This window comes from Conger conger, chromosome 5 (assembly GCF_963514075.1).
Source record: "Conger conger chromosome 5, fConCon1.1, whole genome shotgun sequence".
Classification (NCBI taxonomy): domain Eukaryota; kingdom Metazoa; phylum Chordata; class Actinopteri; order Anguilliformes; family Congridae; genus Conger; species Conger conger.
Window position 1 is genome coordinate 18,248,668 of NC_083764.1, and position 22,609 is coordinate 18,271,276.

The 22,609-nt window shown below is 40.7% G+C and overlaps 1 protein-coding gene across 4 annotated transcripts in view; it reads left to right on the plus strand.

Annotated features, from left to right (window-relative positions):
* The first annotated feature begins 7,691 nt into the window (after nt 1-7,691).
* Nucleotides 7,692-22,609, plus strand: part of cnksr3 (cnksr family member 3) — a 37,935-nt gene continuing 23,017 nt past the window's right edge. The window contains exons 1-2 of one of the 4 annotated variants that reach the window (XM_061241957.1): nt 7,693-7,950; nt 8,094-8,157. In XM_061241957.1, coding sequence (XP_061097941.1) covers nt 8,097-8,157 — 61 coding nt within the window. In that variant the 5' untranslated portion in view covers nt 7,693-7,950; nt 8,094-8,096. Of the gene's footprint in view, nt 7,951-8,093; nt 8,158-8,585; nt 8,643-9,545; nt 9,621-22,609 lie in introns of those variants that run through there. The other 3 variants (XM_061241958.1, XM_061241959.1, XM_061241956.1) reach the window with 3 other exon arrangements.

Genomic DNA, 22,609 nt, shown 5'->3' on the forward strand with positions numbered 1-22,609 from the left:
ATTCTGGTGGTTGATGTGAACATTAACTGAAGCTCCTGACCCGTATCTGCATGATTTTATGCCTTGCACTGCAGCAACATGATTGGCTGATTAGATAATTGCATTAAAATGTAGGTGTTCAGGTGTAGCTAATAAAGTGCTCAGGGAGTGTGTTGCCTGATGATAGTACAGGGCAGTACAACAAAATGGTCCCAGTAATAGGTTATGAAGATGGTTAAATTAGTTAAAGGTACATTTCGAACTGGCTGGAAGCAGATTCCCTCGAGGTGTTCAAGACCAGACTTGTTACAGTAGTAGCTGCATTCAATATAACAGACAAATGGTAATCTATACATTTAAAAGTTTTTTTTATTTTTATTCTGGGTTACCTTGTGCGCATTGGTGTTTATTCCATCTGAAATCTTTTCCTTATCATACTCCTGCTCTAGAGGAATATATCAGTTTGACAGAATGGTCCTGAAGCTTTTGAAGCAAGTTCTCTTATGTGCCTAGAGTATTGCTGTGCTCAACTCCTGATACCAAGTAAGGTGATGCATCGGACCATAAAGACAACCACTTGATGATGTGTGCACTAGATTAGAGCCCTTCAAATTACGTAAGCCATTCATATCTAAAGCCAAAAACAAGAATGGTCCCACACATTTCCTCATTTAGACACCCTCCTAACATGCCTTTTGTACTGACACAGAACTGCAGTTTCCTGTTTTTGTGATATTGCATCTATTTTTCAGCCAGTAAGATTTTGTCAGATCAGTGGAGCTGTCAGGTCATTGATGGGATATAAATCAAAATGGCTGTTGTTTCGGAACAGAGTTAATGCATTTCAGGTTATGTTATGCTTTTGCCCTTCTGCGACAATCTTGGAAAGGTTCAGCCAGAAGCCCTTGTTCTCCTGAAAGTTGACAGCACTGAAGTAAAACTTGTCTTAAAAAGTAACAAGGAGTTCCTGTTCTCCTCATACAATGATGGGAAATGCGTGTGTGATTCCAGGATATCTCCAGCCTTTGACAGTACAACAACATAAGTCATGTGAAGGCTAAAAGTGATGAATGTGCAGAATTTAAAGGAGATCAGATCTGAAAAGCAAATGAAAATAAATGTTGCAGGTCACAATGGGCCCTGATTTCCGTAACGTGATTGGATTGACCGTTTTGATTAATCTATTGTTATTTCATTTCGAAATTTTTGTACCTTCAAATTTGTGCCTCAAACTATAAGCATGAAGTATGAAGGTCTACATAATTGTTAGATGACATTGAGGGGGATAACAGGATTTATCTGTTAAGTAATTTAACAACATGTAGCAACATTGGCTCAGGAGCAGTCATCTGGCAGTCAGAGGGTTGCCGGTTTGATCCTGCCCTGGGTGTGTCAAAGTGTCCCTGAGCAAGACACCTAACCCCCATTTTCTTCTGATGAGCTGGTTGGTGCCTTGGTATTTTACAGTAGGATAACATAGACCAGTGGCCAACCTCCATTTCAAGCTGGTCATAGCTGGATTTTTCACTGCGTTATTCTGCTGTAGTGCTGTGTAGATAATGTGTGGGGTGGTCTGAGAGGACAGGGGATGGCAGCAGAGAGATAGCACTTGCTGCCTAAGTACTGGACAAAAGCACTCAATGCAGAGCCCTGACATCACCCACACAAACACCATGGTAACCAGCTTCAGAAACAGAGAGCACCTACAAAATGCTCTATATGCTTTTAAGTACCAGGTGGTAACTGCAGCCAAGCATGTGACACTCCCAGAAATCTCTACACCGGGTCTGCCAAACCCTGTTCTTGGAGATATACTATCCATTTCATTTCAACCCTGCTCTACACTTACCTGTATTCTAGACAACAGATAGTTGCATCAGAAGGAAAGCTGTAGCAATGCATTACAGAAGCAAACAGCTACAATAGTTTAATTTGCTTGTATGGTGAAATGGCAGTTGGCAGCTAATTGCAGTTAGTGTCTCTCCTTCGCTGTTAATGTGATAATGAGATAAATGCTGCTGCATAATTGCAGGCTATTTTATTATTATTTTATTTTTAAGGACAGCTTAGTATGCCTTTAGGTGCTGGGTTGTACAGGGCAGATACGCAGTACCTGATAATTTGCTGCTCCAAAGTACCAGAACAGAGAGATGTCTGCAAGCAACCATGTGACCCTATCCTCATAACTGTAAACACAATCAGGCATAATCGTGATTTAAGCAGAGCAAACAATAAATAAAAGGCTAAACAATTCTATTTCTAGCTTCATGGCTTTGTATCAGATCGGCATGATAAAAAATAGACACTCTTTTCTTTGAGATACACCACCACAGATGCATTATGAAATTGCAAGGCATTCTTGCAGAACCAGCTCTGAAGAATATTTATGTTACACCCTTTTGAGGTAATAAATAATCCTTTATTTTAATAAGTGGTCAAATTAAGATAAGAATCTCTTTTTCAGGTACTAAATGAAGTGAGTACAATCCATTTATGTCTACAAACAAAGGTACATGCATATACAATGATATAAGTGCTTTGTGGATTCTGGGTAGTCCTGAAGCTCGACTTGTCTGTGAGACCAGTCTGGGGATACAGTGCAGCGCAGTTTCCAGAATGTTTCCATCATAAAGTCACATTTAGTCTAGCACATTCCCTACAGTCTAGGATAAAATGATAGAAATTGCCCTTAATATAGATTGTTTTTAATTTCATTCATGTCATAAAAGTAGATACACTTCTGCTAGATAGCAGTGTAAGCACTGTAAGTTTCTTTCCATTTTAAAGACAATTTAATCACATGTAAATGTATTTTCAAAGACAATTTAATTCTATAGAGCCTGACCAAAAAAGTTTTAGACAGTGGAAAAAGTGGCTAGAAACTATCCTGAACCGGTACATATTTATTCCGAACCAATAAAGCAACAGTTTGATCTCTTTCCAAAATGATTCCAGTTGTTGTCAGAAGAGGGCAGTATTTCCATATGTTACTAAACTTTTGCATTTAACCCAAATTAAATTACTAATAAGAGGCCAACTGGATTCTCTATCCTAACTGGGTTAGTGTGTAAGTGACCCCAGCCTCAATTTCAGTGGCACAGTTCATGGACACCTTTAAAAGCTTGTATGGTCAGAGTCAATATTTACCAAAGCTCAAAAGCCAGGCCAAAATCCAGACCAATATTTACCCAAAATAGAGCAAATACCACTCAATGCACACACTACTTGCTGCATGCAATGATTACATATGACAATCCAGGTAGCACCTCCTCTTTTCATAAGACATGAGTCTGTTTGCGTGTGTGCACGTGTGTGCACGTGTGTGTATGTGTGTGTGTGTGTGTGTGTGTGTGTGTGTGTGTTATGCATGTGTATCATATTAACACGTCAGTTTTTCTTAATTTGTGTCTTCCCCCTGTCATTATCTCTTCCATCCTCACTCAGTATGTTCATGTTAACATATGCCTGTGTGGAAACAGTGTATCAACTCCATATGTGCGCTGGTATCAGACAGAGCTATTTAGGTTCAGCAATGGCACCATCAATTATCTGTGCTCTGCTGTCCAAGGGTGCAGCTCTGAGGGCTTGCAGGATATGTCAAACATAAGTTTACCAGGCTCAGGAGACCCCCAAATCAAATAGCTGAAATAGAAACCATTCTCACCAAGTTCATTCCTGGAAAGAAAATAGCTGTAGTATGTATAACTAATCGTTTGAGAAGTTTTATGTTTCTAGAATTAATATAGAAAATAGAATATATATAATTAATTTGCATACAAAATAAAACAAACAAAACACTATCAACCAAGAAACAGTAATGTAAGCTCATGTAAGCTAAAATAACTCTTGTTTTGCGGTTGTTTACTTTGTTAAGAGCAGAGTTCAGCACAGCTCATCAAAAAGAAAGTATGTTTGCGTCTATAGTTTTTTAAATCAACGTCAATGTCAACGTTAAGTGTGAGTCACCCATAACCAATTTCCATATTTTGATTTGTTCATTGTGATTTATTTGACATGTTTTTATGTTGGTTAGTAGGTAACAGCCTTCATAAAAATATAGCTAAAAACCACATGGATACTTAAATAAATGTTAACATATTATCATCAACTTGTCTGTTGGTGTTGTCTTTCTATACTCTCTCACACCCACAGTTTAGAATGGAGTAAACTCATAAACCTTTCATTAGCTCTCCAAATGAATTTTCTGAATAGTAACCATGTTGTTTTCCTGCTTTACATTTCCTTGTGTCATAAATTGAGAAATTGAGGTTAAAAAACGAAAGGCCAAAAACAATCATCCAATTTTCTTATTCACACCTGTTGGATCTACAAATTGACTACAAGTGTATCATGCTGTGCGCACTAGAGAACAAAATTGTTTTTGAGAACTGAAGGAAAATGTTCTCAATAAAAACATATTTTTTGGCTCAGGCCTGTCGGAGACTGCACAGTGAACTGCTGAAGTTGACAGACCATCTGTTTATACTTCTCACCACAGTCCATGGCTTTTTATGTTAGCTTTAAACCAGAGGACAGGGCAGCCATTTTGTTTTTGTTTATGTTGGAATGTTCCATTTTTAGTGTGGGTTAAAGAAGCTGCAAAAACAAGCTGGGCTGCTCTGGGAAGTAAGCCTCCATCCCACTTCTTCCTGCAAAATAGTACTCCCCTACAAATATCTGTACTTCCCCAAAAGTTACGTAAGGTTGCATTAATTGTTCTTATGTGAGTAATATTTTTAGATTAGCAGGACATTCCATTCAGGTCTTTGTTTCCAGATTAAGGGAAGCTGTTTTCTAACGGAAGTCCGTGTGGTTATTTGAAGAAGCTCTTACCTAGTGAATGGATTCATTATCCTAACTATAATTAAGAACAAATATTGCCCTGGAGAAATAACATAAAACACAAGGAAACTCATTCTGGTTCCGTACCCATGTCTGAACCCAAGGAAACGAGAAAAGAGAGGCAGAATTGGAGTCATTTGTTTAGTGACCTTGTGGTTAGTTCCTGCCATAACCCTAAAAGCAGTGGATTCTGTCCCTACCCAACTCAAACTGAAGACTTCAAAGTTGTAACTCACTGCCTCTGAGAGCAGTTGAGGGTACTCTTGGGAGATAGCCTACACGTTCTGTGGAGACAAACTAAAACCATGTGCATAGTTTTGGAGAGAGGCTGACAGGAAAGTGAAGTTTCCTTATTTAGAAGGATCTGTTTGAAAATGCTTGATTTTCATTAAAACTCATCAGGATAAAACTTATGGGTATTTGCATCTCATGTTGTCCGAACCCTGCCAGAAAAAAACCAGCTCAAGCTAGGTTTTGAAACAGTTGGTAGCTGGTATTTCAAGCTGGTCGTAGCTGGATTTTACACCAGAGAATATTTGTAGCTTTTAAAACTCCAAAATATATATATATGTAAAATATATATTACTTTGTAATATCATACGGGAAAAACTCTTCCTTTATTCAGTTGTTGTTTCAATATTTAGAAAAGCTTATAGTTTCAAATAAAAGTAGAATCTATCATTTATGAAATGCAGAAGGAATGAATCTTCTTCTTTTTTTACTGTGAACTGCTACACTCCTACCCCTACCAAACCACTCTCAGTAAAGTACCTTTGCTATTACAGCCTCTCTCTTCCTCTGGGAAAATTTGAAAAGACAGGCAACACCCAACACATGAATAGAAACAGCTCATGCCTATCTGAACAAAAAGGATCTAATTAGGCAGGCAGACTAATTGCTCCTGTGGGCATTGGCAAGGCCTATGATGGCTCTTTGCTTATAACAGCGAGGGCTGAGAATTCACAGAGAACCTGTAATGAATTTGTCAATTGATTATGCAAGAAGCATTACGTAAACAGACTTACTTGGTAGTTATAACTGTTGGTGGAGGTGGCGGGAATACAAGTAACAGAAGCAGCAATGCTGGTATTAGTTGTGGTGATGGTTATGGTAGTATTAATCATATTCATAAATAGAATTAGTAGCAGAAGGAGTGGACATATTATTTGTGGAAGCCTTACTACTAGTGGACGTAAAAGTCACTGCTGCAGTAGTATTAGTCTTAGAAGTAACATTTCACTTTTTACAAAGGGAGGCTGGTTCTTTGAGATAGCCCTAGCCCTCAGAGCATGAAATTAACTTCCATAAACATCAGGCAGTCATTAAATAATGGTCTTCCAGAGTTGCCACATTTTATGTGTAGCACACCAAATAAATAAAGGAATCATTACGTGTGCATACTGTAACGATCATTTTCATATCAATTTAAAATCCATTCCATTGCCATTATGTAATGTGAATAATGATGTTCGATCAGAGTGGTACAGGATGAACACAATGGACCATATCTCTGCTTTCACCATTGCGAGGACAAAATGTGAAGAAAACATATTCCTCATTCAATTATCATTTCGGACAGAACATGAAATTCAACAGACTATTTCTTCACCATGGCTGTGTTGTCTTGTTAGGTATAATAACATTTCCGACAATGGTCGTTGTGAATGGACAAATTTACATGTAGTGAATACCGTGTTTGTTTCTCATAGAAAAATAAAAACTGAGTGTCTTCAGCCAGGGCTATGTGGTATTGAATCCACAAAGGACCCTGATTGCCTACTAATTGAAGTTTCCCTTCTTAATATTAAGCACACACAAACTATTCTTTGTGACACAACTGAAAAGATAATCAAAGCTACAGAACTTGTCTGTGGCAGTAAACAGCAAGAAGTGTCACAAATAGGGAACTAAATTGTTTACCTTTATAACCAGGAACTTAAGTTGATTAAGTTAACAATTCCCACTGATTAAAAAAGTAATCTCCTGCAGAAATGTAATAAAAACATCTACATAACATGCAATGAATATCACTGGGATTTTTATTCTCAAGGAGGTTATATTAAAGGTTGTATGATGTAAAGCTAACTGAACTCACATCACAAACATGTACACACACACACACACACACACACACACACACACACTATGACATTGGCAATGAGAACACTGACATGGAGCAAATGTACTTAATTTAGGCTACTAGTTCTTGCAAAGAAGGTATTTAATCATATTTCAACAACACAAGGCCAGATAATCGTGGCATCCTGTATGCATCACATTTTCATTAAGTATCAAATAATGAGCACGGCCCATACATTGTAAAATTCACACTGTTAGGCCAATTAGTAAGAAATAGTGTGTGTTTAATGAACATCATAATTAAATACATTGCTTTCAAATGTATTTAAATGTATTTAATCATTGATGTAGTAGGCTATATATAGTGTTATTGAAGAGTTGGAACGAAAGGAATTGTTCCGATTTCGTGGCAATACGCAATCTTGCCAACAGAGCCCACTAGCGAGTAGCTAATAAAATCATAAATGATAGAGCGTCAACCATCGCGCGAGCATTAACAAAGTTTTATCAAGGAGCTTTGCTTCTATTACACCCGTCTAAACATTGCTTTGCTCTACCATCCTAAATGTATGATATGTAGCATATAAGATATTATTTATTAATCGCCTACAGCAGGGTTTTCTGCCATCTTAGACTGAATTTCGTGTTATCTTACGTTTGAATTTACGAATACCGCTCATTTAATAAAATAAATAAATATTCATAATAGGAAACATCAATTAACCTCAAAATAAAGCAGGTGGGGCCTATTGCCTAATCAATTACAATGCTGTTTTCAAAACATGACAGAGCAACGTGCTGTGGTTTGCATGAACTCCTGACGATAACTGCAAATGACACACTTATAACATCGAATTTTGCGCAAGTCATATTGCTGCTGTTCATTGTTTCCCGGGTGACAATATAAACATTTCCCCTTTAGCAGTTTCAGGTGAATGTTGTCGTCGCACTGAAACTGTAACCTGATCCCGCTCCGCCCCCAACCTTCTCCTGGGCACAGGAACCCAGCTGCTCGTTCCTGCGCGTTCACAATTCACATGGATTCTGTCTGTGAGTTAGGCGATATGTCGCGTATGGGACGTTTTTGAAGAGTTTTGTGTGACACTATGGGATTATTAGTAAAACTTTCTAATTGACATTTATATCATAAATAGGACAGAGTGATAGATATTGTATTTTAATCTACTTAACAGAACATGCAAGTTATGGAACCCATAACGAAGTGGTCTCCGACTCAAGTTGTCGATTGGATGAAAGGTGGGAACTAAAGAACGTAATTATTTTAATGTGTCGAACATGGGGCGTGTTAAATGTAGGCTAACATATAATGTCATATATAATGTGATGCGATAATGTCATAGTTGACTGATACTCGTGGCTGCTCTACTGTACCTACTGTCTAACTACTTTGTTTGCGTAGCTATATGACCGCTAGCCTATATAAAACTGTGTAGGTTGTTGACACCACAAGTAAACAATGCGTGGCTAAAAAGAGTTTTAAGCCACGTGTATTGATTTAAGAAGTTGTTTGCCTTTAACTTCGTCAGTTTTCATGATACCATTCTTAAGTTGGTGTCCACAATCGAGGCTTTGTCTCCAGTGTTACATTTTAGGCTATGTCCCATCAACAACCAGTGAAACTAATTACGTTAATCAATAGCCTAATTGCAATAAATAATGGTGCACTTTTTAACACGAGAACCATCAGAAGTATGCTGTGAACAGAAGCTGGGCTGTTGATGGTAGATACTTTGATACATATTTGCGGTGCGCGCTGAACGAAAAACCTTGAGGATCGGAGTTTGTTTACTTTGAATGCACGTGCGACTCAAGACTGTTGAGTTGACCTCAAATATGTCCTATTGCTCTTCGATTGTTGCTGCTTTCCAAGATCCTTCCGTGGTCTGGCTTCCTGATGACCACACATTTAAAAACAACAGGCATATCGACGATAGAACGGTTTATACTTTCTGCTGTTGAATAATGTAAATCGGCCTAGCTAAGCAAGTGGTTATTACCAGTATATTTAACATGGCATAGATCGTAACACACACACACGTGGTTGCTTTTTGTCACAAAACGAATGCAGTATAATAGACTTGGAATTCTTAAATCTGAGATCAAATGCTTCTAAAATACTCCTCTGTCACATTATTATTTAAAAGGATTACTCTCCACGGTACTTCATGTTACAAATCCCTCTGCTTTGGCTTGAATGAAAGTTATTCTTAAAGGTCCTGGCTGTCGATTTAAATGTTAACCTTGTTCCTTGACATACAACACAAAAGAAATTCCACAGATACATCATTGTGCAAAGGAGATCCACTCAGATGTACATGTTCTGTTTTATTCATGGAATGTCAAGCCTGAAATTACAATTTCATAATCATTGCAAGAGGTTATTCATTCTAAAAGTTAATCTGATTCATGACATCCTTAATGTATTCAAAATGTTATTCAAAACAGAGAAACAAAATCGGTGTGTTTGTGGCATTAAAAAATTTGTTGGAAGAAGGGTTGCTCACTTGCTTCAGCTGTTAATTGGCTCTCAGCATCCTAATGTTTTCATCCAGCTGTGTTGCATCTGGTTAACCCCCCTAATGAGATCCCCTTACAGATGTCCAATCTACTCCTTGCAGTATGCTCTATGCTCCCCTGGATATTTAGGCTAGTGTTTATCATGGATGCAGGCTCATTTTGTGAATGGATTTCTTTGTCCGGTGAGTGTACCCTTGCCTTGAATGAAGTGAGTGTGAATGATCTGTCTTTGTGGGATTGTTGAATATTCAAGCAGATGCACCCTTTGCCTGCACTGAAAGTTATCCTCACACTGTACAGAAGATCCAAGATTAGTTCTAAGAAATGTCATCAGTCTCCTATGCCCTGGGATCATGCTGATTAAGGGGAATGATCATTTCTAGTTGGGTGTCACCAACTATCATATAAATATTGACTAAGACTCAGATTGAGTGCAGTATAATGTGTACAAATGAATGATCAATATGCAATTCTATATCGTTGTGTACATACTTTGTTGGGATCATTTATTCTTTTTACTGATATTGTCTTATATTTGACTTCATCCTGTTATATTTGGAACAGCAAAAAAAGCTTCCTTTGGCTTGATTTTAATTTAAAAAGCATACTGTATATGCACCTCACGCAGACTCATTCGCTCATACAGTAGGCTTGATGCTATAAGGTTTGCTTTGTGTGACTACTTGGTTTGTGTACAACAGTTGTGTCCAGTCTTGCGTGGAATGTCATGCAAGCCACTTTCCACTGCGATCGCTTACTTGAGTGCGATGTATTCATTGCTTTGTTTCACTGTGAATGATAATGGTCTGGTAGCTTGGGATGGTAACGGTTTGTCCCATTTTGGAGAGTGGTGCATCCATACCCCCGTGAATATACAATTGGCTACGGATAAACAATGGAGTGCTGTCCGTAGAGAAACAGCAAAGAGCTCTTTAATTGGGAATTGTCCCAGTCATCCTGGGGCACTGTTCTGAAAGAAAAGAATCCCCGCCCCACCCCCCACCCCTAAGTTTTATGCCACATGATACAAGTACCATATGCCTCTTGTTTGGCTGCCGTCGGCGTAATGTGTCAATTAGCGCATCATTGCCCTTGCTTTCTCCTTTGGGTCACCTTAATTAACAGATGTAGCCCAAGGGCAACTTTCTAGCATTTGCAGTTGCATGAATGGCCTCATTATTTAATTGCTTGTTTTTGCCTAGTGCTGGTCAAGAGTGTAAAAGACCTTCTAAATATAGGCTACTTTGGAGTTCATGATGGTCCTTCTGGTGAGTTGTGCAGATGTTATTTGAAGAATCTATTAAAACGTGGCAAAAAAAATATTTTGCTGGCTAATTTGAAACCACCTCTTCATCTCTCTCTTCTCAACATTTTTCTAGACTGAGAAATGCTTCCTGTTTCTAAAAGGCATTTGAGGTATGCTAAATATGCAGACGTGTACAGCTACACTACATTGTTTTGTCATGCTATGCTTCAGAATAGTACGTAGTGTGTGCTTGCTTCTCAGCGAAAGCTTGAGATTTTAAAATGATAATTGTGGTTTCTCTGTATTGTGTCATTCAAGAAATATTTTGGCCTATGATGGTTTGAATACTCAACCACTTATCATAATTGACACAATTAGAAAAAGTGTTGTTTACAACTATATATGATTATAAGCATTAAAACACAAGAAGGGTCTAATGTTTTTCATCAGTCAGTTGGGATGAGAATAAACCCTGAAATCTTGTGACTATTGTAAAAATGCCTTTTTACAGTCCTGTGTTTCCGGCCCAGTACTTTCCTGGTGTTCATATAGTCTTAAATGGAAGAACCATTGGATCTATAGAAGCTTTCTCTAAAGAGATGTCACGTTGGCACTGATGGACGTGATGACCATGATCGAGTGATTTGTCAGGCCAAGTGTGTCTGTGTGACCAATCGCTTGGCTGTAAATCAAAGATTCCCACGCCTGGGTTGCTCATGGAGTTTCAAAAATGTGATGAGGACGATGAATGGAGTGTGAAAATGTACCATGAGAAAGACTGACAGTCCCTACCTTCCCATGAGTGATGTGTGTCTCTCTGTACTGTCCCGGAGGTCCCGTCTGTGAGGTCGTCAAGTTTGTCCTGCTTGATGACGCATCTTCCTCCATTTTTAAAATGTCTTCACTGTGACCTGCACGCTTGTGTACTGTCACATGGCTTCCCAAGAACAGGTGTTAGCTATTCTTCATGGGGGTTTCATATTTTTGGGAAGAATGTATTGTTTTGTTTTTCCATTCTTGATCCTGGGCGGAGTGAATGGTAAAACTGCTTTGAGGCGAATCGACCTAAAATACCAATACCAAGAGAGGTGAATCGACCTTAAAAGAATTAAGTCAGTAGAAATGAATCGATCTGAAAGAGTCAAACCAGTTGAGGCAAATCGACTCTAAAGGAACAAGCAAAAAATATCATATGGCCTAAACCCAAAAGAGAAGAACAAGAGCAAATGAGGTGAATTCACCCAAAACTTGAATTCCTAAAATAGTGTTTTTACAGTCATGGGCAGCAGTCAAGCCAGAAGAGAGGGAAATACCAGCACCTTGAATGGAAACCTAAGCCTATTCAAGAATCATAGCTCTACTATTTGACTACATTGTTTCCAGCTGACAACACGCATCAGTTTTGGGCTTAAAAATAGGGAAAAGGGTACACATTTGCTGTTAAATTCAGAAACTATTTCAGTATTCCATTTTTATGAAGCAAAGCTGAAACAAATTGAGTACATGCAGTACTGGACTGCAATGGTGGAGCTTCTCTTTGTTTTTTGTGTGTCTAGCAGTATTTACTCTGTGGTGTTATTCAGTCCTTGTTTGGAGACTGCACTTGTGTATTCCGCTCTTTCAGTGTCTTGACACCAAATGTTTAGTGAGCCATCCATTCTTCTTTGCTACTGTTTTCCCTGAACAGATCCGTTCCAGTCTAACAAGGCTCTGTAGTGTGTTTCCTTGAACAAGCTGAAGGATGTATTGTCAGACATTGCATCCTAGACATGAGCAGGGTAGAGGACTGGGGCCAAGTTTTTCTATGCTGGTCCAGAGAAGCCTCAGAGTCACTGTGACCCAAACTTTCCTGGGGGCAAGCTGAACAACTGTAATAAGCATTGAGCCTGTTAGCTGTTGGACCCTGTCAGTTCACACATGTAAAATGCTGTGACGCAGAATGATGGCTTCCACTGCGGTTACCATGGATATAAATGTGCCTCTTGACTCCCACAACCACCAATGTCCCCAGTGAGGGAAATCTGAGAGGGGTATCGCATTGTTCCATCTGTAGGTACGACCTGTCCCATCTCGTTGGGCTGTGTTCCTGCATTCATCAGTTCTAGGCACAAAGGGAAGCAGAGGACCAATGGCTATGGAGACGGCTGTTGTTGAAGAGGAAGTGGTGTGATTTTCCTAAACAGAAGGGGCCATGCTTGAGAATGTATGCCTTGCAGTCATGCTGCGTTTAGCTTACCATCATGCATGTAGTGAAGCCCATCTGATGTTGGGCAAAGATGTATTTTTCATGAGGCAATTAATTGTAAGCTTCTCTGTTGTAGTTCAGTTTTCTCTCTCATCTTCTGTTGTAAGCTGTTGAAACCATACCAGTTCAGAATGGGGGCCATTGTATGTTTGCACCATGCTAGAAAAGGACTTTTCCTTTACTCAAATATTCATGTGCATTGCAAATCACAGATCGCTTTATCTGTGGATGATTGCCCATTCATCAGGGGAGGTTTGGCCTGGGAACCAACGGTAGTAGAAACCACAGGACGGCTTGTCTGGATGCCTTCATATGCTGATGAACTTGAACAGTTGCTTATGATCAGAATTTTCCAGTGATTACTGGTAGCAACAGCACAATGGACAACTATGCACATATCATGATAGAACTAGCTAACAGGCTATCCAGAGAAGATCCATTTTATTTGGAGCATGAAAAGATCTTAACTGTAAGCGGCAGTACCTACCCAGACTTGAGAACACAAAGCCTGTTTTGTTAAGCATTAGAAACATATAGGTCAGTCAATCTTGTTTTTTTCTGTTATGGCAACATAGGCATTGCAATGAGATGCAAAGGTTGTGTTGCTGCCTATTAGGCAATTGCCAGTCAAAGGTGGGATCTCCAATTGCTTTGAGTCTGGAGCCATAACCACAAGTAAGTCCATCCCCTGGCTCATAGACATTGTATTTACATTGTTTAATGTACATGCAAGTCTTCTGGTCCTTGTTCCTTCATGCTCTCTGGCAAGGCCTACTTGCCTCTGTGAGTGTGTGTCACAACTATTCTTAAGTCAAAATAGTAATGGACTATTTGTATGAGAACCAGCCATTGGAGACACTCGTCTGTGTTTTTGTTAAACCATAATCCCTCCTGTTCAGTGTGTTGACAATGGGCTGGCCAGAAGTGCAGCACTATGGTAAAAAAAGAAACCAGGTGCAAAGGTCAGAAACACTATTGTGGGGGTAAAAAGGTCACAACAGTATCTTCACAGGCTTCACCGTGTCTACCTAATGTTCAAAACCGTAAAGAATGACCTGATTGGACACAGTCAGTGTGCCAGTTGACAGAAATTTCACGCGTTAGAAATCTCGTGTTCACTACTCTTTTTTTTGAGGCATGTTTGGGTGCATAGGAAGTATCAAATACATTTCAGTAGTTCTGGATTTGGTAATTCAGAAACCAACAAGAACGCTTACTCAGGCACCAGCTGAGCTCATTCAGTACAAAGTGTCAATGTTCAGAACTCAACTGCAGACCTGACTCGACAGACTCAACTTGCATGAATTGCTGAACTTATCATTATCAAATTATCAAATTATCATGCCTACTTTGCTAATATGTCAGGTTGCGGTTTAAATTGCTGAAATGAAAGGGTTGTGGCACAGGGAATTTTTTGTCCAACAATGAAATGGCAGAACTTGCAATGGGGAGAAGACCAGGCTGCTACCGATACAGCAGCTGTGTGTTTACCCTCCAGTTCAAAGGAACCTCACTTTATCCCATGTGGCAGTTCCACTCGAGTATCTTTACCCCGTGCCTGTAGAGCAAGCCGAAACTAAGGTTTACACAGTTTCACCAGTTGTAAGCAAGCCACATTAGTGTTCTGAGGGTTCCGGTATGTTCTGACAGAAGCCAAGTATGAATAGAATTTGTGTTTGGCTGCCTGAGCCTCTCTTTCAAACCCCTCCACTGCGGGAGGTGTGTGGACAATTATGTAAGTGGATGTCCTTATATGCACTTGTTGCTTTTAATGGAATTCAGGCTTTGGCTAAAAGTAACAAGCAAAGACTACCTCAAAGATTTGGGATGCTACTGGCTACTTGCGCGTACTTTCATTACTGGTCAGGCTTTCTGTGGCAAAGTGCTGTGTGTTCACATAATACCAAACAGACTAAAAATGTTTAAAAAGTTGATATTGAACAACTTTTTCACAACCCGCATGGAAAGGGTTATAAATAAATTTACCGAATCATGGAGTAAATGTATGCACCACCATGAGCCAGGAGTCTAACATGTCTGGACATGTTCACATATTTTTCACAGCTTACAGCAGGTGCAGTTACAGGGTACTGAAAGAAAAGGCATATCAGTGATGGATTTTAAATCACACCACTCATTCTTTGAGATCTTTCAACCTGCTTGCTGTTGTTATTTGGTGTTAAGTTCGCCTTGGACCTCCTTTCTCACCACTGTGCTAGCTGATTTTCTTTTTCTTCTCTCGTTGTCAATGTTCATTTGAGTTCAGTGGTTACTGAAATGAGATGCATGTAAAACTCGCTAAAACTCCTACTTAAGGACAAATCACATGAGCATAAGCAATTGCTTCGAGCTTTAGTGGTAAATATGGACTGTTTTTGCAGTTTGCTATTATGGCCTCTGTTTCAGACTATGGGGAGATAGAAAAAAAATATATACTTTGCTGCCCATTGGTGATTTGTAATTGGCTTATATGGAAGTGGCTGTTGGGTGGAAATCTCCTGTTAGAAAGAACCTCAAAGCAATGGCATTTTACGTCTGCTTTTTTAGGGTTTAAGGTATAGTTAGTGATGAAATACAGCTCCTAGTATATTATCCAGTTCATCGGCTTTTAGAACAGGAAGGACACTCCCAAAATGTTGTTAGTTTGTGGAAATGTGTCACTCTGACTCATTGTCTCCCTTGTTTTGTCTTGAGTAATTGGTGAACAGACCTGTTCACAACCTGTGATCATGAGGTGTGCTGAATAGGGGCTGGGGGGGGATTTGCTGTGACTACTCTACAGACGGGCATTGAAGCTCACTGGTGTGTGACACTTGGACTTGAGGGGGAAGTCAGGAGCATGGTGTAATGCTCACATGATTTACCTCACAAATGGTAATCTCTGACCTGTCTGAATCAGAGTTTTTGGCTTTAAAGGAATGCATCAACATTTTGGAAAATATACCTTTTTTCCGACATACCCAGACTTACCCAAAAACTTCATTTTTTTGCATTCACTGGCTCTGTTTCCATGTTAGCATTACGTGTTAGCATAGCATAAAGACTTGAAGCCTATAGGAGTCGGTAGCCTACCTCCTTTAAAGTAAAGAAATACAGTGAGCGTACTTTGTGGCAGATCTAGCTGGACAGGTTTCAGTGTTCTTGTGTCTGTCTAGCTGTCAATAGAACTAAAAATGATTTTCTTAATTGTTCCCATTAGTTGAATTAAAATAGGTTAATTACTGATATTAATGTAAATATTCATTGGTATTTAATGCTAGCTGTATGACTGCTTCTAGCCCCTGTCTTTGGCCATGGTTACTGCATTTAAATTACCAGTAGTGATTGTTTAAGCCAGTTTATAATCCAGCGGTGTCGCTCGACTGAAATTGCAGAACGTTCATGATCCTTCTATTGTTGCCCTACATAGCCTGCGGTTGTTATCCTTAGATGGTATAAACGCAATGCAGTAGCCTGGAGTATAAACCAAATGCTGCTGTGTCCAGCGACGCCATTGCTCATTGTTGGTCGCAGTGATGCCCTTTAAACTTTAAACTGGCCTTTAGATCAACATCAGAATATTCAGTTGCATATTCTAGTTGCATAATTCTGGTCTTACAATTTAAAGGGTTAATCCATGGGGACAGATGCAGTGTTGTACTCTATTCCTGTGTGTGCTCTAGGAGCTCTAGGAGCAGAAAGTAATGCCTCCCTGGGCTGTGGTAGTGTTTGTTTGGGCTATTGAATGAGTGCTGCTGGCCTCCAGACAGATGCAGTTGCTTTGTGAGTGGTCCATGGAGCGGGGGGCCTTCCAGAGACACACTGAGCACCCCCTGGCACTGTCAGTCAGCACTCGCCACTCGAATCAGAAGCGCCTTGGAGCACGTCATCGCCATGACGCCCCCAGGCCTAGGGCATTGGGATGGCACAGTGTGTCATAGCACTGCTGGCATTCTAACACAAAGATATGATGCACACTGACGTTTTCTCGCCAACGCTCCTACCACCAGTTTCCTGTGCGTGGGATGAAAACAGCGGTTGTTTATTTCCACACTCATTCTGTTATTCATGGTTTGCCAATCCTGGTAAAATAAATAGTAGTTAGTAGGGTTAGTTAGTTAGGGTTTCATTTGTTCAGCTTTCTGTCTGATCCAAACACAGCCATTTCTACTAGTAATGGAATGGTCACATGATGTTTTTATTTTCATAAATGCACACTGTTTCAATATGCAAACGGCGGAAAGGGATTAGTTTCATTACGATCTGTGCTTTGTTTTGATTCCTGTGGAAATGAAGAGGTGCTTCACGCACAGGAAGTGAAGCAGGGTTTTGCTGAATCGCTTTGACCTTTTGTACTGCCGTTTGACCTGGATGGAAGCCCACAGTAAATCACTTTGCTGAAGGATCTCTGCTTCTCTGCCCATTCTATCTCAAAGCTGCATCAGTCAGCCAGGTTGCCATGGATTCAGGAACACTGTGCGTTTAGCCTGTCTTGTCACCCTCACTCATAGCCATAGAGTTGGGGTCACTGCCTTTGTCTTCCCCTGGTTCCAACACAAAAGAGAAAGGGACACTATTAATGTTGGGTTTAGCACATAAAGCACACACACACAACACGTATACAATTGCACTTTGGACAGGGAATGGTAGTTGGGGAGCTGATTATTAGAAAATTTGTTAAAGCGATGTCAGGTTCATTGTTCAACATGAACAAGTATTCCTTTTTGCTTCGTCTCACAAAGAGGACTACATGTCCCCCCCTGGTTGGCCCAGATTAAATGCTTTTGGACAGAAAACAGACGGGAGCAGAGGCAGGGAGAAGTACTGAGCATGTAACCTGGCAGCTTGGCTACGAGCAGCACAGTGGCGCAGTGTGTAGTACCGTTGCCTCACAGCAAGAAGGATCTGGGTTCCAGCCTCGTTTGGGCCTTTCTGTGTGGAGATTTCATGTTCTTCCAGTCTGGGTTCCTCCTGGGTACTTTGGGTTCCTCCCACAGTCCAAAGACAGGATAGGTTAGGTTACTCCTACCATTGTTCTGACCAAGGCACTGGCCTCGGCACTGGAGTTACACCTGGAGTTGGTCCCTGGGCCTGAGTAATTAGGATGGGTTAAATGCAGAGGATGCATTTTGTTGCTCTAAAAGCCAATGACAAGTACAAATAAATAAATAAATAAAATAAAGAGTCATGAGTTATAGTCTCACTGCTGACTGACTGAGTAGCAGTTTTTACTGACACCATTGATGGAATCTGGGTGCAATTCATCTGCTGTCATTCATTCTGGGCTTCAGCTGCAGCACGTGTGTTTGCTGACTTCCACACAGACCTTCAGTAGCACGAGGATTTGCGAGGCACTCAAAACTGCACTCGCCTGCCACATTGTTTATTTAACGTGAAGAAAAATACGTGCAGCGACTGGTGACATTTAGCCTCTGCAGAATATCCCATCCCTTTGGAGAAGCAAGCCAATCCACAGTTTGTTCCGTGAGTGACTGCGGCCAGTTGCAAACTAGCATTTACCAGAGCAAAAATACTAGACCGTACAGTTTGTTTATTTTTGTGTACAATGAAAGCGTGTTGGCTATGCTTGGTTGCTGTTGAGAATCAAAGTGGAGACTGGGTTATTGTCAAATTCCCAAATTCCCAAATACTGACCCTTTTTTTTTTTTTTTGCTGTTTAAAAATATACTCATAAACATAAACACTCTTGTTTTGGGTAAAAGGTTTGTGTTGATGTTTTTCTAGTAGCCTCAAGCCTGTAGGAACAGCCAAATTTGGTGGCCATGAACTACTTCTGTTCTGAAACCTGTGTGCGGCAGACATGTAAATTAGGCGAGACTAAAGTGAACCTGTCTGGTTGGTTTTTGTTCTGTGGCGAACTCCGCCTTGCTGTCTGTCAAGAAAGACATGAGTATTGAAACCGCATTTCCTCTCCTCCATCCTCTCTTTCTCTCCATTTCCTTTAACTATCTATTTGTTTATCTTGCACAATCTAAAGCCTATTCCTCTTCTCAGCTGGTTTAAATCATAGGGCAGACAGGTCCTGGTCAACTGAATGAGGCAGGTCACAGCTAGCATGCCCTTATTTTATTGACCATGCTCACAAACATAGACCAACATTTATTTCAAAGCTCCCATTTTCCATACAAGCTGTGTGCACGAGTGGCATTTATTCGAGGGCAGTGATTATTTGAAGTAATATGGGATGTCCTTTCATCCCAACGGTGTATTTTCATGTGTGTTGAATGGATGACTTATGACTAAAGTGAGTCCTTTTTACACATGACAAAATGCAACTTCCTTTGTTTTCCCCATCTGAATTTGTGCATTGAAAAAAAAAAAAAAAAAAAAGACAAAAGTGCTCATTCAGTTAATTCTTTTTTCTGCTGTCAATGGGAGACACTGAGCCATTGTGGGGAATCTTGGAATTCCCTCAATAGAACTCAGAGAACAATGAGCATTCCACTGTTCCCCACAGGTTGGCGGGTTTAAAAGCCACCAAGAGTTACAGTTCCCTCCTATTGTGCTCCTCGGTGTTCCCACTGTCCTCTCTGCGGAGAAGGAGGGTCGATGTCGAGCTCGGAATAAGAACACCCATGGGGAACGGGGAGGGGGCCTTTCTACTGTAAGAGAAAGACAAAAAGTATTCTCCCATCTGTAATTAAACCCTGAGAAGGTAGTCTTCTCCGATTCTACACTAGGCCCATTCGCAATGTGGGTCTTGGAGGGGATTGGGAGGGGGTGTACGCAGGCTGTGCTGGTTTTTAGAGGCCGGTTCCAGCGTGGCTTTCATGTGGGAAGCGTGGTGTCGGGTCTCATCCGGCCGGAGCAGATGTGCAGGTCACCGAAAAAGCTGTTGCGCATTACCGCAAATGGTGTAGGATTCACCATTGATTAGATCAAGGATCACTTAGGGAAGTCGAGGGAAGACACGGCCCACCTAATTCTGCAATTATTGCATGCTTTTTCACCCAGAGATGGTGCTAGGAAGCCAAAGGTCACATTGAATAAGCGTGTTTTAGGTATCTATTTAGTAGACGGTCTTTGAACATTGCTTCCCCGGATCGTGTTTTGACTTGCACAATTCCGCCGTGAAACCATAATATGTCTATTGCTGAATTCAAAATACTGTCCTGGTATGCTGTTGTCTTTAAAAAAAATTATGTTAAATCAGATTGTGGAGTTTTTTGTCATTCCATAATCTCTTCCCAGGCTGCAATTCAGATGAGAAATGAGTTAGCATTAGGTTTTTTCTGCCTTGATTCTGTAAAGGGGCTGTTTTATTGAGACAGGAGTCATGATTTATGTTGCTGGGTATTTTACGTGCTTGGCAGCCTAATTTGCGGGTGCTTCCTGTTCAGAAGCCTGTAGTCTTGTCTAGATAGGTTGACATTGAGACTGAAACAGAACTGGTGGGGACTTTTGCAGCTGTCCATCTGAAACATTCCCATCAGGTCTGGACAAGGTCTTTGTTGTGTATTGAACCTGTTGGACAAGGCTCTCACTCGTGGTCCTTTGAAAGGTACCACCAGAGACTGGGTGGCCAGAAGAGTATGGGGGCTTTGGGCTCTGATTTTGAGGATTTCCATCCTATAAGTCTGACAAAAATCGGTCTTCTAAAGCAGGACACTGTGAAATGGAACTTTGCTCCTAAAGTTACAGCTTAGATGCCAAGAATGACCCTGAAAGGACATGTAAAATGTTTAAACCATGCTCGCGAGAAGGATCTTTTTGCAGAATCTGTTGGGATCATTGTGTTGTGGCAGTCAAGCCTTGAACAGAGTGAGAGACTACCCATCATTCAACTATTAAGCTTTCAGATCCAGATTAAGATTTATTAAGATTTCAGGTTGGGGTATGTACAACCAGAAATAAGAAGGAATAACTGTAATTCAAAAAACCAACATAACCTTGGTCTTTGTACTTTCTTTGATTCTTTAAGCTGTAACTCTTGATTTTCTTTATAATGTCGAATTTTGAGAGTCTTTGTTTTTCTGATTTCTGTCTTCACTGGTTGAGGTTTTCACCTATCTGATGGGCATCCTGATACGGAAACCACAGCCTTCAGTGACATTGTCAGGATGGCTGTGTCACCCTTCTGCGTTTGCTCCTCCCAGAACTGTGCACTGGGGGCTCGTCTTGTCTTTAGTCTCTCTCTGTTGTTATCTTCTGAAGGTAAGACGATAGCTGCACAGCACTCAAGTGGCTGGTGGCTGCCTGTAAATGTTTAATAAGGTTTTTGCCGACACTGTGTGGGAGTGCCGTTATGAGGAGGGACGGGTTGAGCCAGGCCCTGGGGGCCTCGGTGTGTAATTGATTGTGACCGGAAGGTCTGTGTTCTTCTCCCCGTGGGCTCCCATTAGCGTGAGCCAAGGGCAGGTGGGAGGGAGCCATTTGAAGTCCATAATCGGATCATTAATCCATTCCAATTAGATTCCAAGACCCCAGTCAGGGCTCAACATGACCTGGAATTTCACTCTTCAGGCTTTTGGTTGTGGGCAGAAGGGAAAGAGAGGAGGGCAGACATCTGCTGAAACGGACGCGATGCAAGCTTTGTTTTCTGGGAATAGATGGTTATTTTGTCCTGTCAGTGGCGGGATGCAGTTTGTTTCCCAAGCTGCCAGGATCAAACGCATTTGGTACCGATTAGGCTCTCTCGTAGATACTAATGTCGGTCTTGTGTCACCGAGTGACACGGCAATTAAGGAAAATTGTCAAGAAAGAGCAGTTGCAGTAGGTCTGTAATCTGAGATGCCTTCCAATCCTCCGACAGCCCAAATTTCGACAGAAAGCGGGCTTCTGACAGCATGCTAAACACAACCAGAGGATTTGGGTTTGAAAAACAGAAGAATGTAGTCATTTTTTTAATTAAATGAAAAGCTACAGCTGATGTGTGTTTTTAAATGCCTCTGTAGCAGGACCATTAGCGCAGCTTTGTTTGCGTTGGGCTGAATTTAGTGTGCTGAAGTGTCTCGGTCATGCTTTGGTTTTCTTTTGAAGTGATTTTGCAGACTCATTCAAAGTCTGAAGGTAGAGTGAAGGTAAACTGTGGAAAGCGGTCCTGGGAATTCTCGAGAGAAAAATGAACCTCTTCCGTCGCTAACCAGAGCAAACGGTGAATGTCATTTATTATCAAAACATTAGACATGTTTTCCTTCCAAACTTTTTAGGAACTGTTTTGAGTTCATGTCCTTCAACAAAAACAAGCAAGATAATGGCTGTCTTGTTTTTGCGTGCAGATGTGCATAAAGCATTCTCTGAGGACAAGAGAGGTGTTGTGATTGTCGTTATGATAATACTTTGATTGTGTCTCATAGTTTAGTCAGCTTTGGCTGTGATTACCTGTTACCTTTCTGTGTAGACATAGGCCTGTCTAGCAACATGTACGTGCATGTGAATGTGTGTGGTTTTGTACTGTTGGGTGAAAATTATGCTATTTTCTGCAGCACAATATCGTGTGATTGCCACCTCTTTGTCCCAGAGTGCCGACAGGTTAACCCTCTCGAGTATCTGAAACCTAATTCTGCACAGTTCAACCGTGTTTGTCAGTTAAGCACTTTTACAGCTTTAGCAGTGAGTAACAGGACACCCCAGGCGCAGTTCTCCCCCAGTTCTCACACTAGTATGATGATGACTCCAATTGGCAATTAGAATTGCACTAATACTTCCTGATGGGTACTATTGGTTGGGTCTAAGGTAGT